A 15,976-nucleotide genomic window follows, 5' to 3' on the forward strand; every position below is an offset into this window, starting at 1 on the left:
ATCACCCTAGGACAGCCTCCTAGCCCCAGCGACCAATTCAGAAAAACTTTGCGACCTCCATAGTAAATATATCCTCCCTTCAAAAGAGAATTTGTTAAACATACAGAAGTGAAATGTTTGCTGCGCTATGCTTGCTGAAGGAGCAGAAGATTGACACTAACTGTGCTCCTTTTCATCCGTTGGTGGGATGTAGGCACCGTTGGTTGGGCCAGCATTTGTTTCCCGTCTGTAGTAGGCCTTGAGAAGATGGTGGTGAGCAGTCTTGTTGAATTGCTACAGTCCGTGTGCTATAGGTTGACCTACATTGCCTTTAGGGGGAGAATTCCAGGATTTTGACCCAGTGACACTGAAGGAACGGTGATATATTTCTAGGTCAGGATGGTGAGGGGCTTGGAGGGCACCTTGCAGGGCATACTGTTCCCGTGTATCTGCTGCCCTTATTGCACTGGACGGAAGTGGTCATGGGTTTGGGAGGCACTGATAGCTCACGTTCGCAGTGTTTACACGTGATCTCCATCTGCATAGGGAGATAATCTCTCTGTTTAACTATCACCATGTCTAACCTGCAAACCCTTCATGGTGGCCTGAAAAATTCACACTTTGTTTAGTGCCATGACTTTGAAAATTTATCTATTAAAATCTCCTTGACTTGGTATTTCCAACAAAATTACAAAGACCACTTCTGGAGTCCTCAGAAATACTGACTTGGGGATCTGTGCTGATTAATTGCTGGGGTTACAGTAAACTTGTTCAGAATGTTACCGCAACCTTCAAAAAGGGTGCCAGCACTGACTCGATGGGCCAAAAGGCTGCTTTCAGTGCTGTCCTGTTCCATGATTAGTTGAATCCTATTTCCACTACAACCAAAGAAATGTTTATCCAAAATGGAGAAAGCGTTTCTTCTGTTCCGTGTTTATGGCATTTGCAACCCCCCCCCCCCCCACAACAATTCGATAAACACAAAGCTTTAGCACGATAAACTGGAGCTGTTTTCAAGAAGAAGTTAGATATAATTCCCTGGGCTAAATGGACCGAGGGGCACTGGAGCAAAGCAAAAACACAGTACAGCCATGATCATATTGAATGGCAGAACAAGCTTGAAGGGCTGAATGGCCTCCTGCTGCTCCTGATTTCTGTTGAAACCACAAAATTTCAACTAAAGCCATCTCTCCCTTTGGGTCTGAAACGGTTAATGCTTAACTGAATGCAACAAACACCAATCATTCCCACTTCAATACACAAAAGAAAGGCACAAAACCCTTGACTTCTGAGGAAGGGTCACTGGACCCGAAACGTTAACTCTGATTTCTCTTCACAGATTGCTACCAGAGCTGGTGAGCTTTTCCAGCAATTTCTGTCTTTGTTTCTGATTTGCAGCATTCGCAGTTCTTTGGTTTTTGCAAAGTCCTAATGCGTGATTGTACCCTCAGCGACATGATACCAATGTGTCCCAATTGGAATGCCCCACCGTCTGCCGATTTGGTACAGATGGTTTGACAAAGCAAAGGCCCACCAATGTGGCCATGAAAACACATTGCAAGCTCAGACCACATTTTGCCGTTGTTGATGAGACACTAGTGTGTGGCGAGTGGCTGTTCCTCCTAGCTTCACTTTGAGAGCACTGCCTGGTGAAGGTTCCTCGAGAACGTTTGAAAATCCTGACACAGCGGAGAAAGCCAGCTGCCAGAATTATGACCTGATCATCAGGAACCCAGCCCAGAACAGCTACCTTTGACCCAACCAATATCTGACCTTTCAGATTGTCTGAAACTGTCTGCCGATTGTCAGACACATTTGCAGGCCACAAACAGAACAATTAATACCCACCAAGTATCTAACCAGACCTTAGGAACGAGTGGCCATGCATTTATTTACATTGAATGGAAGATCTTATTTCATCATTATTGATTATTTCTCTCAGTGGACTGAGGTTAAAGAAATTGCATATTTCGACCAGGGAAACAGTGATCTCAGTCTTACACAAGGAATTTGTTACACGTGGGTGTCCCTGATGAGTTCGTTTCTGACAACAGGTCATGATTGCTGAATGAGTTCTTCAGCCAGTTCTGGATCTGAGCCTATCAATCCAGTGCCCACAATCTGATAGAATCTAATAAAACAGTGGACGCAGAGTCAGAGCAATTAAGTGACTCATGGAAAAGAATTCCAGTTTCTACACAGCACCGTTGAATTAGAGGTCCTCTCTATTTCACTGTGGATTCAGCAGCCTTTCGGTTACTGATGTGCAGAAAGCTGCAAATTTAGTTCCCTAACCTGCCAAAGAAGTTGGTTCCACACTTACACCTTCATGATGACCAAGAGATACATAATGAGGAGGAATCCTGCCTCATGTAATAGGCCACATTGTACAGTCAATGCTGTGATGCAAGAAATTGACCGAAGTTAGGAACTGGGTAAAAGTGTGGATCAGAGATTTGAACAGGAAAGGCACAATCACCAAAAAATGATATGAAAAATCAGAGATTGTACATTGTCAGAACTGTTGTTGGAGCTGTACAGAGGTACTGCAGAAAGCTTGCCTTATTGTGATTGAGTTGTTGTTAGATTGCTGATTAGGGTGCAGTGAATGGCAAATGTGACAAAAAGAGGATAGCCTCAGATCATCAGGAACCCAGTCCAGGATGACTACCTTTGACCCAACCAATATCAGACCTTTCAGATTGTCTGACTGTGTAAAGTCAAAGACTTGGGTTGAGGTGGGATAGTGGTCAATGTAATTACATAAACATTTATATATAAATATAAATAATAGTTCTCAGAAAACAAAACTTGGGGAAGATTCCGTATATGGGTTTGAAATGATATGAAAAGTTAGTGTTTGACTGAGCATAAAGTTAATATTTGATTGCAATGTAATTTGGACTGGCTGAGTGAGTGGGCATTTGCATGGCAGATACAGTATAATGTGGAGAAATGTGAGATGATCCTCTTTGCTAGCAAACATAGAAAGACAGATTATTATTTGAATGGCAAAAGTTGAGAGAGGAAAATGTTCAATGAGATCTGGGTGGTATTGTGTACGAGTCACTGAAAGTAAGCGCGTGGGTGCAGCAGGCGGTAAAGAAGCTTGGCCTTCGTGGGGAGAGGATTTGAGTACAGGAACAAGGATGTCTTGCTGCAATTCTACAGCGTATTGGTGAGGCCACGTCAGGAATATTGTGTGCAGTAGTTTCGGTCTCCTTATCTGAGGAAGGATGTTCTTGCTCTAGAAGAAGTGCAGCAAAAGTCTACCAATTGATTCCTGAGTTGGCAGGACTAATGTATGAGGAGAGATTGAGTCGGTTAGAATTGTATCCAGTGGAGTTTAGAAGACTGAAGAGGGGGTGGGATTTTAAAGAAATGCATACAATTCTAACTGGTTTGATGCAAGAAGGAAGTTCCTGGTGATGGGGGAGTCCAGAACCAGGGGTCAAAGTTTAAGGTACAGGGTGGGCCTAAGACTGAAATAGAGGTGAAGTGTCTTCCCCTAGAGAGTGGTGAGTTTGTAAAATTAATTACCGCAGAAATTAGTAGAAGCCAAAACATTACGTGTTTTCAAGAAGGAGGTAGATATAATTCCTGTGGCTAAAAGAAATCCAGGAATATGGACAGGATTAGGGTATTGAGCTTGATGATCAGCTATGATCGTGTTGAAAAGGTGGGCCAAATGGAGTATTCCTCCTTCTATGGTTCAGTGAGTGCAGGAAACACCATCCATGATGGTAATGACACAAGGAAATGCTGAGGGAGTGCAGTAGGACCTTGTAGGTGACCAGTGCAAAGCTCAGTCCTTCAAACAGTTTTGGTCATAAAGCAGACCCTATTCTTCGAACCTGCAAACAGTTACAGAGTCAAAATGAACTACATCTGTTTACTCTGCATGACTGTTGTCTTTGGGGGCGGAAGGTGGCTGGAGGAAAGTTTAAGGGAGATATTTGTGGAAAGTTCTTTCTGCAGAGGGTGGTGTCTGCCTGGAACGCGTTGCCAGCGGAGGTGGTAGATGTACACACGATAGTTTCTTTTAAGATGTATCTGGACAGGTACGTGAATGAGCAGGGAGCAAAGGGATACAGACCCTAAGAAAATAGATGCTAGGCTTAGACAGAGGATTGGCGCAGGCTTGGAGGGCCAAAGGGCCTGTTCCTGTGCTGTAATTTTCTTTGTTCTTTGTTCTTTCACACACACTAGACTCTGTCCCCCGCTAAAGTATCCACTCACTTTGAATAGATGGATGACAGCACACAATGCAATCTCCAAGTCAGTGCTTCTGCATTAATTTTATTCCTCAACAAATAAAGCAGAACCCCTTTTCAGGAGTTGAGCTGGTACTTGCTGAGATCATTTGGCCAACACGAGTTACATTGTTCTTCAGGCTGGGTGTGTCAAGTCTGGGTGCAGGTGCTCAACAGACTGAACTATCATTGCCAGAGAAACATTTGTGTTTCTAATAAGCCAACAATCCTCTCAGCTCCCTGCTGATTGTTAAACAATTGAAAATGAGGTTTCAATAATTCACTCACAGTCCAGTAGAGTGCTTAGGAACTTTTTAAACTTTATATTCTGCTTTTGTTGTGTGTTAATAACCAAATAGCTGAGAGACTGTCTCATTCACACAGTTTGATTTGGGCAAATTGGTGTAGCGTGTGTCCATTTCAAGCCAATGCAGTATTTTGGAATGTTGGCTTGATAAGACGGAATGGATTTTAATTTAACTCTGTGAGGCAGTTGTTGCAATTTGTAAGACCACTTGTTTGTACTGAGTTATGAGCAGTTCTCTGGGCCAGTAAGTTACAGGTTTCAGTCTGTGGGTTTGTGCATCTGCCGTTATTGCAAATATAGGTGCTTATGATGTCTCATGGGACAGGAAGAGGGATCACTGTGTGGAACAATGTTGTTACAGTCTACTTCCCCTTGTAACTGCCAGTAAACAATACTGAGAGCACACAGCCTCTCTGTTAACTCTCCGAATGTACTGCCCTGGATGAGCTCACCATGAGATGGACCAAGTATCTGCAGCTTTGAGTCAGACCCCCCCCTCATTGAGTAACTCAGTGGCAGCGTCAACAGTGGTTCCCTGTAGGAGAAAGCCAGGCATTTGAAAGTCATGATTTATCCTTTATGGCTGGTGTGGAAAAGCCATTATAGAGATGTATCACTTATTCAGGAGAAAGCAGTACCGCTGTGTATCACTGAATGCAGTGAAGAGAATGATTTCTCAACGAGGTGTCGACAGTTCTCACAAAGCAAGTTGGGGAACATTTTCCAACATTAAGATACTTTTATAAACAAACACTCTCAATGTCCATGCTGCTTCTGTGTCACACCATACCGCACTGAAGACATTTACATGGTCTCTGTTAAACTCTATTTGAGGTGTACCAAGTTGTGAGAGGAATAAATAGGGTGAAACCTTTTCCCTAAATCAGTGGGGGCGGGGGAGGGTGTATGTTGATACCCAGAGAGCACAGTTTTAAGGCAAAGGGCAGGAGATTTGAAGGGGAAAAGGTTTTCACCCAGTGGGTAGTGGCAGTGAAGAATTCACTGCCTACAAGAATAGTAGAGGCATAAATTCTCACATCATTCCAGAGCAATTTAGATGAACACATGAAACACCATGACATATAAGGCTACAGTGCAAGTGCTGGAAAATGAGATAAGAATAGATAGATGGTGTGAGAGCACAGTGAGCTAAGGGACGTTTTTCCATGCTGTAAAAACTGTATGACTGTAATTTTCCAGAACGTCATCTCTTTCACAAATCAGAAAGTGCAGATTTGAACAGACCGGTAGAAGATATTGTGACGCAAAGTACAGTGTCCCTCAAAATGAGGAATTTAGTAATGTTAAACGGCTCAGCACAAACACAGAATGTTCGATAACCCTCGTCACCTTGACGACTGACCATTTTGATGATTATCACAGATGAGAAATGCAAATATTCAACAGACTATGACTGATCAATATTTCACAGAATCAGTAGATGGAGTGGCAGAGAGCTGTCACCCAGCCAGGGTTATTCTGTCTGTCCAGAACTCTGCTGCGCTGAGCTTCTGTGTTTCAAAAGGAAAAAGAAGCCGGAGAGACTAATAATTAAATGAGAGGCATGAAAGAACAATCACTTGCCTTGTCCTTTTATATGTTGGTTTGCGATAACAGCAGGGGCCAGTGCTGGGGTTGATGAGGTCAGTACAAGGTGAATAACTCTACTTGGTCAGACGTTATGAATCTTGCTTCACCTGAGAACACTGGGCCACTGGGTGGGAAGTTAACTAGCCACAAATACAAAACAATTGAGAGGGAAGTCAAGAGATTTGCTGGTAGGAAAACTGTCCCTAAACTCTTCTGGTGCAAGTGATGCTGCTGAGGGGCTTATGAAACGAGTCTTGGTTCCCATTTCCAGCAACTTGTTCAGCATTCACGCATGAGTGCTCTTGAATTGCTTGCCTGCCCTTTTGTCCAGGGACTATTCCACGTGCAGAGCTCTGTCTAGTACGAGAGGGCTTGGCCCCGCAGTGGCCCCACATCATTAGCTGGAAAAGTTTGCCAGATAAGCCTGTGAGGTAGTATAATCCGGGAGTTGTTTATTTTCCCCTGCTCAGATTTTGTACAGATTGTCTGGGTGCAACAGAGTCCCCTCTGAGAGGAAGGTAGAGTTTCGCTCAGCCCAACTGTTGCACCGCTATCGGTTTTCGTAGCTGAGCTCTGAATGAAAAGCTTCTTTGAAGCGTAAGACGGGTTGTGAAAGAGGGGGGCTTTGTGAAACTTGCTCCACTGAGCAGCAAGTGCAACAAGGAAGCTGGTCTTTTCATGTCACTCCTTCAGTGTTAACTTTGCTCGTTAATTTCTCTCACAGGAACTGATTGAAGTTGACACCGAGGCTATTTTTGAATTGGCTGCATACATACTGCAGGTAAGAATGTTAAAGTTGTTAGTCTTTGTGTGTACCGAACGAACAATATTTACAGTGTGTTCTGAGGTGAGATTTATTGAAAAAAACGATGAATCATAATAGCCCTCATGCTGAAGTTATTGGGGATTGTCAAAATCAGCAGTTTACGTAGGAAAAGTGTTTACACTGAACACCTAAACTAACTGTGGAAGGTTTATAGAATGGTCAACATTCACAATTCCACCTCAGCATTGAACTTACGTTGCACAGTTCTGATTTTTACCCACCTTTTCTTGCCTGTTTTGCTTTTGTTCATTTGACCTAGCGAACAAAACACAAGCTAAACTTTGCAGAACCAGTTCTTGCTTTTACTAAAATTCTGATTAAGGCAGCCATGGGAAATCTCAGCAAATATTACCTGCTCCCAATCTCATCGTCAATCCATGGAAATTAATTACAGCAGGCTTTTGGACCCAGCCAGAAAGTATTTGTTCTGGAATTGCTATTATCCAGTGAGGACAACACATTCTCTTGTCCTGCTGATATGGGGAGTATAATGGATAATCTGTTAGAAGAGATTAAGTTCTACGTCAGTGTAATTGGAACAATTTAATTGCAAACCAAAAAATGAAATTATTTGGCTCATGAAATAAGTTGGGACAATAAGAAATTGAGCACTCAAACTTTAATTTACTGCCATTAGCGACTCATCAGAATTAACAGGCTCGGTCCATAAGCGTACCTTTTAATTTATGGCTTTACTTGTTTAACAAGCAGATACATTAAGGTACCTACTGAGATTTAAAGACTGAAGGTTATTCTCTTGACATAAACTCCAAGCAACATACTTCTTAAATAACTTTTAAAACTGTGTGGGCAGCCTTCCATTTCTCCTACCTGTTGCTGGGAGATGAACATTTCTTTCTGTGAAAGGTTGCTGCAGGTCCTGTGTACGTGAGAATTTCACGATGCATTCTGCTGTTTGGTCACACTTTACATTGATTCATATGACTTCAGACTCACAGCATTGTGGCTGACTCTTAACTGTACTCTAGAAGGGCCCCAGCAGGACTCAGTTCTAGGGCACTTAGAGATGGGCAACAAATGCCAGCCTTAGCCTGCAATGCCCTCACCCCATGAAAGAGTAAAGTAATATTCATGTTGTTTGTACGTTCCAACCTTAATCACTGCACCATCAGCCTCCATGCCTTCATCTCCCTGATCTGTAAGCTCAGGGAATATCCTCATTGAACCTCGTGGCCTTGCTATACCTTGTTCTCTGTCCTCAAAAATCCTTCTTCGATCAACCCTTTTGTCATCTTTTGCTTGAAAAGGCTGCTGTGCAGAACTTGGTCTGTTTTGAGCCTTTAAGGCACTACATAAATACAAGTTGTTGTTGAATTGAACACAATGACGACTATAAAAGCCTGTAACTTTATCTTTGAAGCCTGCCCAGGCCCTACATTGATCAGTTTCTTTTTGTGCCTAATTCAACGCAGATTCACTCACACAATGGCCACAGCTGGCTCAGATGCTGAGGTTTGTACAAATGCCCTCCCAGAGTCAGTGACACACTCAGCAGTGGTCTCAGAGATGGCTCTGCTACCCAGCAGAAACCAGACAGCGTTCGCAGGTAAATGCTGAAAGGGGACTGTCACCCACTCAGATCTGGTGGTTGCCACCTTTTACTGGATTGTTGACTAAACTGCCCACCCAGAGCTGCCACACCCTTTGTTTAGTAAACAGCTTGATGCCTGGTGGAACCCAGGTCCACAGCTCAGTTTTACTTCCAGGTCAGGCAGTGTAGACTGGGCATAGCTGCCATTTGAACTTACATTGCAAGGGGCACTTCCCTGTGTTTGGTGAGGAATAGTCAGTGAAACTGGCAAATGACGCAACCTGGTCTGACTTGTGTGGTATCTTTCGCAAATGGAGCTCCAGCATGACTAGCACATTCACTTGCAAGATGTAACTAGATTGATACTGGATTGTTACTGGTTTGCCTGCAGTGGGGACCAATAGGAGGTCCCCAAATCCCGCAAGGAAGGTATAGACTTTCCCCACTCCCCCCATGTCATTCTGTCTTTAGCATTGCCCCTCTTCCCCTCCTGTAAAGTGCCCATGGGCAGGTCAGAGTACGTGAGGGTCACACCTAACCCCTTCACCTGGTGCCATGTCAGTTTCTTCTTACAAGGGGTGCAGGCCCCACTTACTGCCCACTCCTAATTGTCTTTGAACTGAGGGGCATTTCAGAGGGCAGCTAAGAGCCAAGGAGTCATATGTAGGCCAGACTGGATAAGGACAGCAAACAGTTTCATTAAAAAAAACACAGAATGCTGGAAAGCCTCAAAAGGTCTGGCAGCATCTGCGGAGAGAGAACCAGAACTGGGCTGAAGTCTCGAAACATTAACTCTGTTTCTGTCTGCGCAGATGCTGCCAGACATGCTGAGTTTCTCCAGCAGTTTCTGTTTGCAACAGATTTCCAGTGCCCACAGCATTAGGCTTTTGTTCAAGGTGATAGTTTTGCAGCTGGTTCTAAGTTTCACATATTGAATTTAAATTCCACCAGCTGCCACATGGAGTCAAAGAGATGTACAGCATGGAAACAGACCTTTCGGTCCACTTTAGCCATGCTGTCCTATTTGCCAGCATTTGGCCCATATCCCTGTAAACCCTTCCTGTTCATATACCATCCAGATGCATTTTAAATGTTGTCATTGTACCAGCTTCCACCACTTCCTCTGGCAGCTCGTTCCATACACACACCACCCTCTGCATGAAAATGTTGATGCTTGTGCCCCTTTTAAATCGTTCCCCTCTCACCTTAAACATATCCCCTCTGGTTTCCCCTACCCTGGGGAAAAGACCTTGATTATTCCCCGTGTGCATGTCCCTCATGATTTAGGTCACCCCCTCAGCCTCCGAAGCTCAGGGGAAAATAGCCCCAACCTATTCAGCCTCTCCCTAAAGCTCAAACCCTCCAACTCTGGCAATATCCTCGTAAATCTTTTCAAAACTCTTTAAAATTTCACAACATCTTTCCTATAGCAGGGAGATTGAATGTTTTGAGCGAACCTCGGGATTACAAATCCAGTGATATTAGCAGTGTGCTGCCATGTCCCTCTGTTAACAAGACCCAACGTTTACAGTTATTATGGTCCTCAGACTGACACTGCACTGCGAAACCCCCATAGAGTCCTACAAGGAGTTAAAGTCAGGCCTGGAGATCGACTGCAATGTTTTATTGTTTCTGCCAGATCAAATGAAACAGTCTCTTGGTGGAAGTCAGTGAGTGCTGATGGTTTTCACGTGCAGCTTTGTCCTAACTTTTTCCCAGGCTGTAGGAAAGCTGCTAGCCAAGTACAGTCTCTCATTCCTTACGGTAAAACTTGAGGTGGAGTGTTTTTCTGTTCTGGTCATGACCCTGTGATACAATCAGAAATTTTGCAGTGAGCTGCCCACACAGTCTCCGAAATAGAAGCTCACCAGGGATCGAAAGAATGAACAAACTCTTTAAAACAGCACTGCCAAAAGAATCTGGAATGATTAATCCCTGGGATGGTGTTGGCTGGAGGTGAAGGCAGAACATGCAGTCGATTAAATTGAACGAGTGTTTCACAACAAACAAGGAGGTAGGAGGCTGACTAGGTGTGTGGAAGGGATTAACTGCTGCAGAATGTTTTCCAAAGCTCCTTTTCCCATGACCCTGCAGAGGAGCAAGTGTCAGAGGAAGCTTGCAGTCACAAAACAACATTTCTCCCTTGGCCACACACCCCATCACATCTTAAAACCTCCCCCTGAATGTAAGTGTCAGACATTTTGGATTTGGCTTTTCCTATTTTGGTGAAAACAGGCATTAATTTTCACTTGTGCACCAAGTTCTACCTCAAAACCATCAAACTCAATTTCTCAAGGGTCATTTTAGAGAGTTGACTTTGTTTCTGGTGCTGCCAGGCCAAATGTGTTTCTCCAGCGATTTCTGGTTTTGATCCCTCTGCTGTTGCTACGTGATCAGACTGTCTATGCAAACACTTAGTCCAATTAAATGTTGGACAGACTAGAGCCATTACTTATAGTTTCTGCTCCAAGCTCCATTCCCTAGGCTCCCAGATGTGCAGGCAGGTACTCTTAGCGATGGTGAGAATTTGTCCCTGATTCAGCTCCATCTGCTGCACACCTCTCGTCCATACCTTTTCATTTATATAAATGATTTAGATGAGAATATAGAAGACATAGCAAGTTGCAGATGACACCAAAATTGGTGGCATTGTAGACAGTGAAGAAGTCTTTCTAAGATTACAAAGGGATCTTGATCAAATGGGTCAATGAGCTGACAAATGGCAGATAGAGTTCAGTCTGGATTGATGTGAGGTATATATTTTGCTACAACAACCAGGGGTGGGGCTCATACAATTAACTGTAGGCCTTGGGTGGTGTTGTAGAACAGAGGGCCCGAGGAGTGCAGGTACATAATTCTTTGAAGTTTGCGTCACATATAGACAGGGTGGTTAAAAAGGCATTTGACATGCTTGCCTGCATTGCTCAGTCCTCTGAGTATAGGAGTTAGGACATTGTGTTGAGGCTGTACAGGACATTGGTGAGGCCTCTTCTGGAATACTGTGCACAGTTCTGGTCACCCACTTGTAAGAAGGATATTATCAGGCTGGAGAAGGTTCAGAAGAGATTTACCAGGATGTTGCCAGGTATGAAAGGTTTGACTTATAAGGAAAGGTAGAATCGGCTGGGACTTCTGTCACTGGAGTATAGGAGGTTGAGAGGTGAGCTGATAGAAGTTTATAAAATAATGAGGGGTATGGATAGAGTTGATGGTAGTTATCTTATCCCTAATTTAGGGAATTTCAAGACAAGGGGGCAAATTTTTAAAGTGAGGGGAGAGAGATTTAAAAAAGACACAAGGGGCAAATTTTTACACAGAGGGTGGTTAGTGTGTGGAATGAGCTTCCTGAGGAAGTGGTGGATGTGGGTACAGTTACAACATGTAAAAGGCATTTGGATGGATATATGAATAGGAAAGGTTTGCAGGGATATGGGCCCGGAGCAGGCAGGTGGGACTGGTTTAGTTTGGGATTATGTTAGGCATGGACTGATTGGACAGAAGGGCCGGTTTCTATGCGTATGGCTCTATGATACTCATGGCTGACCCCCAGCATTCTACCCTGGTTCAGTTTGAAGTTATCTAAAACTTTGCTACTTGTGTCTTAGCTCCCATCAATTCCTATTCCTCCATCACCCCCTGTATCCACTTACTTACATGTGGCCCCAAGCAACATCTTGAGTTTAAATGTCCTGTTCCTTTAAAGTGCTCCTTAAAACCTACCTCATTGGCCAAGTTGCTGCTCACCTGTCCTCGAGGGTCCTTATATCAATTCAGAACATTCCCATGAATGTATGACTTTAAAGCTTCCTCAGAAGGCTCAGGAAATTTGGCGTGTTCACAACAACTGCCAAAAAAAGTATGGCATCTGATGCATCACAGCTCAGTGTGGCATCTGCTGTACCTACGACCGTAAAAAATTACAGAGAGAGGTGAACACAGCCCAGTCCAGCCTTCCATTCATTGACTCAGTCTGTACTTTCCTCTGCCTCAGGAAAGCAGCCAACATAATCACATACCCCTCCCAACCCGGTTATACTACCTTATACCCTCCTCCGTCAGGCAGAAGATACAACAATTTGAATACACGTACCAACAGGTTCAAGGACAGCTTCTTCCCTGCTGTTATCAGACTCATGTATGGACCTCTCATATATTAGCGTTTTCTCTGTAGCTGTAACACTATATTCTGCATTCTGTTCTATTACTGTGATGTACTTATGTAAAGTATGGTTTGTCTGTATAGCATGCAAAACAACACTTTTCACTGTACCTCAGTACATGTGACAATGATAAATCAAACCAAAGCTGCTATATAACTATAGGATTTATAGTTGTTGTTGTGCTCACTATCACATGGCCAGAAGGCATGAATGCTGTTGTAGGAACGGGTAGGGGACAGGGTGTACCAGGTCAGCTGTCCATCCAGAACCCCACTGAATCACTGACAGTAGTCATTTAAGAGCTTCTGTCATCCTCTGCACAATAATGAGGGAATCCTCACCTGAGGGATCTTCACCTGAGGGTGTTTGAGGGAAGTCTGGTGGAATGACTACACAGTGAGTCTTGAGTGGTCTCTGGGGGTCAGCGAGGGGGTGGATTTTGATTTGGGAGGTGGGTAGGTAGGAGCGTGGTTAGTGTGACTGGGGGAGGAGAAGGTGTGCAATTCAGGCCAAGCTTGTCCCTGCTGAGGGGTCCCAAACTACAAATGTTCACCAACTTGGTCAACCTCCCACCCACTCTGCCCTCTTCAGGGATGCATGCCCTCATTGTGGCAGCTCTGTACTCTGATAGGTCTGGTTCCTTCTTTGGGACAGGCTGGTCTCGGGAAATGCAGAGCCAGATCTGGATCCCCGCCAGGATGGGGTGGCCTGGACCTTTCTGCTTTGGCCGAGAGACTGCAACCTGAGGCAGGAATTTCAGCCCCTCCCCCTTGGGAAATCATCACCAAACATAGACCTCGTGCAGCCCCACTGATTCAAAGCCACTGCAGTGAAGCAGCACCCGTCACAGTGTTCAGTCATTGTAAACACAAATGCTATTGATATGCATCCTTCAAGTAAACTTTGTGAATTTTGTTCCAATGCATGTATCAGTTAAGTAAGGAAGGTGTCAGTGTTTAGTGTTTGTGATGGTCAAAGTCATGACCCCACATTGACCAGAGCATTAACAGCAGAGCGTCACCAGATGGCCTGGCTTGTCGTCAGCTCTTACTTAGAAGGGAACACCCTGTGTAAATATCAGATCACTGCGTGCATGGAGTTTGGTCAACAGCGTTGAGCAAACTCCATGAGAAACCCAAAACTGACAAAAGGGTTAGCAGTGGGACTGTTGTGATATTGCGGGAAAGTTTGCGTGTTAATAAAATACAATTAATAGACAGTGTCTTCTCTTCATTCCTGCAGGAAGCGAAAGGGGATTACTCAAGGTAAGCCTGAACAAGGATTTAACTGTGACTGTTTGCTAATCTGAGTGCTACTCAGTCATCTGACTTCAACCGACCCATAGAGTCATAAAGTCATACAGCATGGAAACAGACCCTTTGGCCCAACTCGTCGATGCCAGCCGTACATCCCAATGTGACATAGTCCCATTTGACAGCATTTTTTCCCTATCTCTCTAAACCCTTCCTATTCATGTACCCATCCAGATGCCTTTTAAATGTAACTGTACCAGCCTCCAGCATTGCCTCCAGCAGCTCATTCCATACACAAACCACCCTCTGCATGAAAACATTGCCCCTTAGGTACCTTCTAAACCTTTCCCCTCTCATATGTTTATGCAGCCTGTTGTGAGAGTATTTATGCTGTGTTGTTTTCTGTTAATGCTGAGTGTGGAAATTCAGCAACTTCTGGTAGATAGATTGAAGAAATTGGAACAAAACCAAAGTTTCTGGAAAAGCTCAGCAGGTCTGGCAGCATCTGTGAAGGAGAAAACAGAGTTAACGTTTCAGGCTTGGTGACCCTTCCTCATGAATTTTGTTCCTTATTTACAGCGTCTACAGTTCTTTTGCTTTTTATTTTGATGAAGTTGGAACTGTTCTTCTGAGAGAAGAGTCAAACACAGAAAATGTTAGAGAACTAGTTGTACTGGACCAGAAATGTTAACTCTGTTTGTGTCTCCACGAATGCTGAGTTTCTCCAGTGTTTTCCTTGTTTGTTTCAGATTTCCAGCATTTGCAGGATTTTACTTTATAGAAGAACTGAAAGACACTTTGAAAGTCATGAGTGGGCTAGACAGATTAGATAAGGAGCAGCTGCTCCCCTTCGTAAAAGTAAAGAGAATGAGAGGACATAGATTTGAAGTAGTGTGCAAAACAAGCAAGGGCGATATGAGAAAAACTTCATCACAGTGGACTTCACCTGAGAAAGGAGCAGCTCTCCAAAAGCTTGTGATTTTAAATAAACCTGTTGGAATGTATCAGAGATAATGGGAACTGCAGATGCTGGAGACTCCAAGATAATAAAATGTGAGGCTGGATGAACACAGCAGGCCAAGCAGCATCCCAGGAGCACAAAAGCTGACGTTTCGGGCCTAGACCCTTCATCAGAGAGGGGGATAGGGGGAGGGAACTGGAATAAATAGGGAGAGAGGGGGAGGCGGACCGAAGATGGAGAGCAAAGAAGCAATGGGAGAGAGATTCCCTGAGGTTGGTCCGGAGGGAGGAGGGTAACTTCTTCAGGTTAGGCATCCCTGGAAGAGGCTTCGCAGTGAGGTTAAAATAGTATCAGAGATAATGGGAACTGCAGATGCTGGAGACTCCAAGATAATAAAATGTGAGGCTGGATGAACACAGCAGGCCAAGCAGCATCCCAGGAGCACAAAAGCTGACGTTTCGGGCCTAGACCCTTCATCAGAGAGGGGGATAGGGGGAGGGAACTGGAATAAATAGGGAGAGAGGGGGAGGCGGACCGAAGATGGAGAGCAAAGAAGCAATGGGAGAGAGATTCCCTGAGGTTGGTCCGGAGGGAGGAGGGTAACTTCTTCAGGGTAGGCATCCCTGGAAGAGGCTTCGCAGTGAGGTTAAAATAGTATCAGAGATAATGGGAACTGCAGATGCTGGAGACTCCAAGATAATAAAATGTGAGGCTGGATGAACACAGCAGGCCAAGCAGCATCCCAGGAGCACAAAAGCTGACGTTTCGGGCCTAGACCCTTCATCAGAGAGGGGGATAGGGGGAGGGAACTGGAATAAATAGGGAGAGAGGGGGAGGCGGACCGAAGATGGAGAGCAAAGAAGCAATGGGAGAGAGATTCCCTGAGGTTGGTCCGGAGGGAGGAGGGTAACTTCTTCAGGTTAGGCATCCCTGGAAGAGGCTTCGCAGTGAGGTTAAAATAGTATCAGAGATAATGGGAACTGCAGATGCTGGAGACTCCAAGATAATAAAATGTGAGGCTGGATGAACACAGCAGGCCAAGCAGCATCCCAGGAGCACAAAAGCTGACGTTTCGGGCCTAGACCCTTCATCAGA

General features: G+C 44.5%; 1 protein-coding gene across 11 annotated transcripts in view; it reads left to right on the plus strand.

Annotated features, from left to right (window-relative positions):
* The window catches only part of frmd4a (FERM domain containing 4A), a 702,228-nt gene that overhangs the window by 538,229 nt on the left and 148,023 nt on the right, over positions 1–15,976 (plus strand). For 10 of the 11 annotated variants that reach the window (XM_048553974.1, XM_048553978.1, XM_048553975.2 and 7 more), the window contains 2 exons: positions 6,854–6,910; positions 13,910–13,932. In XM_048553974.1, the coding sequence (XP_048409931.1) occupies positions 6,854–6,910; positions 13,910–13,932 (80 nt within the window). Of the gene's footprint in view, positions 1–6,584; positions 6,648–6,853; positions 6,911–13,909; positions 13,933–15,976 lie in introns of those variants that run through there. The other variant, XM_048553981.2, reaches the window with a different exon arrangement.

Source organism: Stegostoma tigrinum, chromosome 25 (genome assembly GCF_030684315.1).
Source record: "Stegostoma tigrinum isolate sSteTig4 chromosome 25, sSteTig4.hap1, whole genome shotgun sequence".
Classification (NCBI taxonomy): domain Eukaryota; kingdom Metazoa; phylum Chordata; class Chondrichthyes; order Orectolobiformes; family Stegostomatidae; genus Stegostoma; species Stegostoma tigrinum.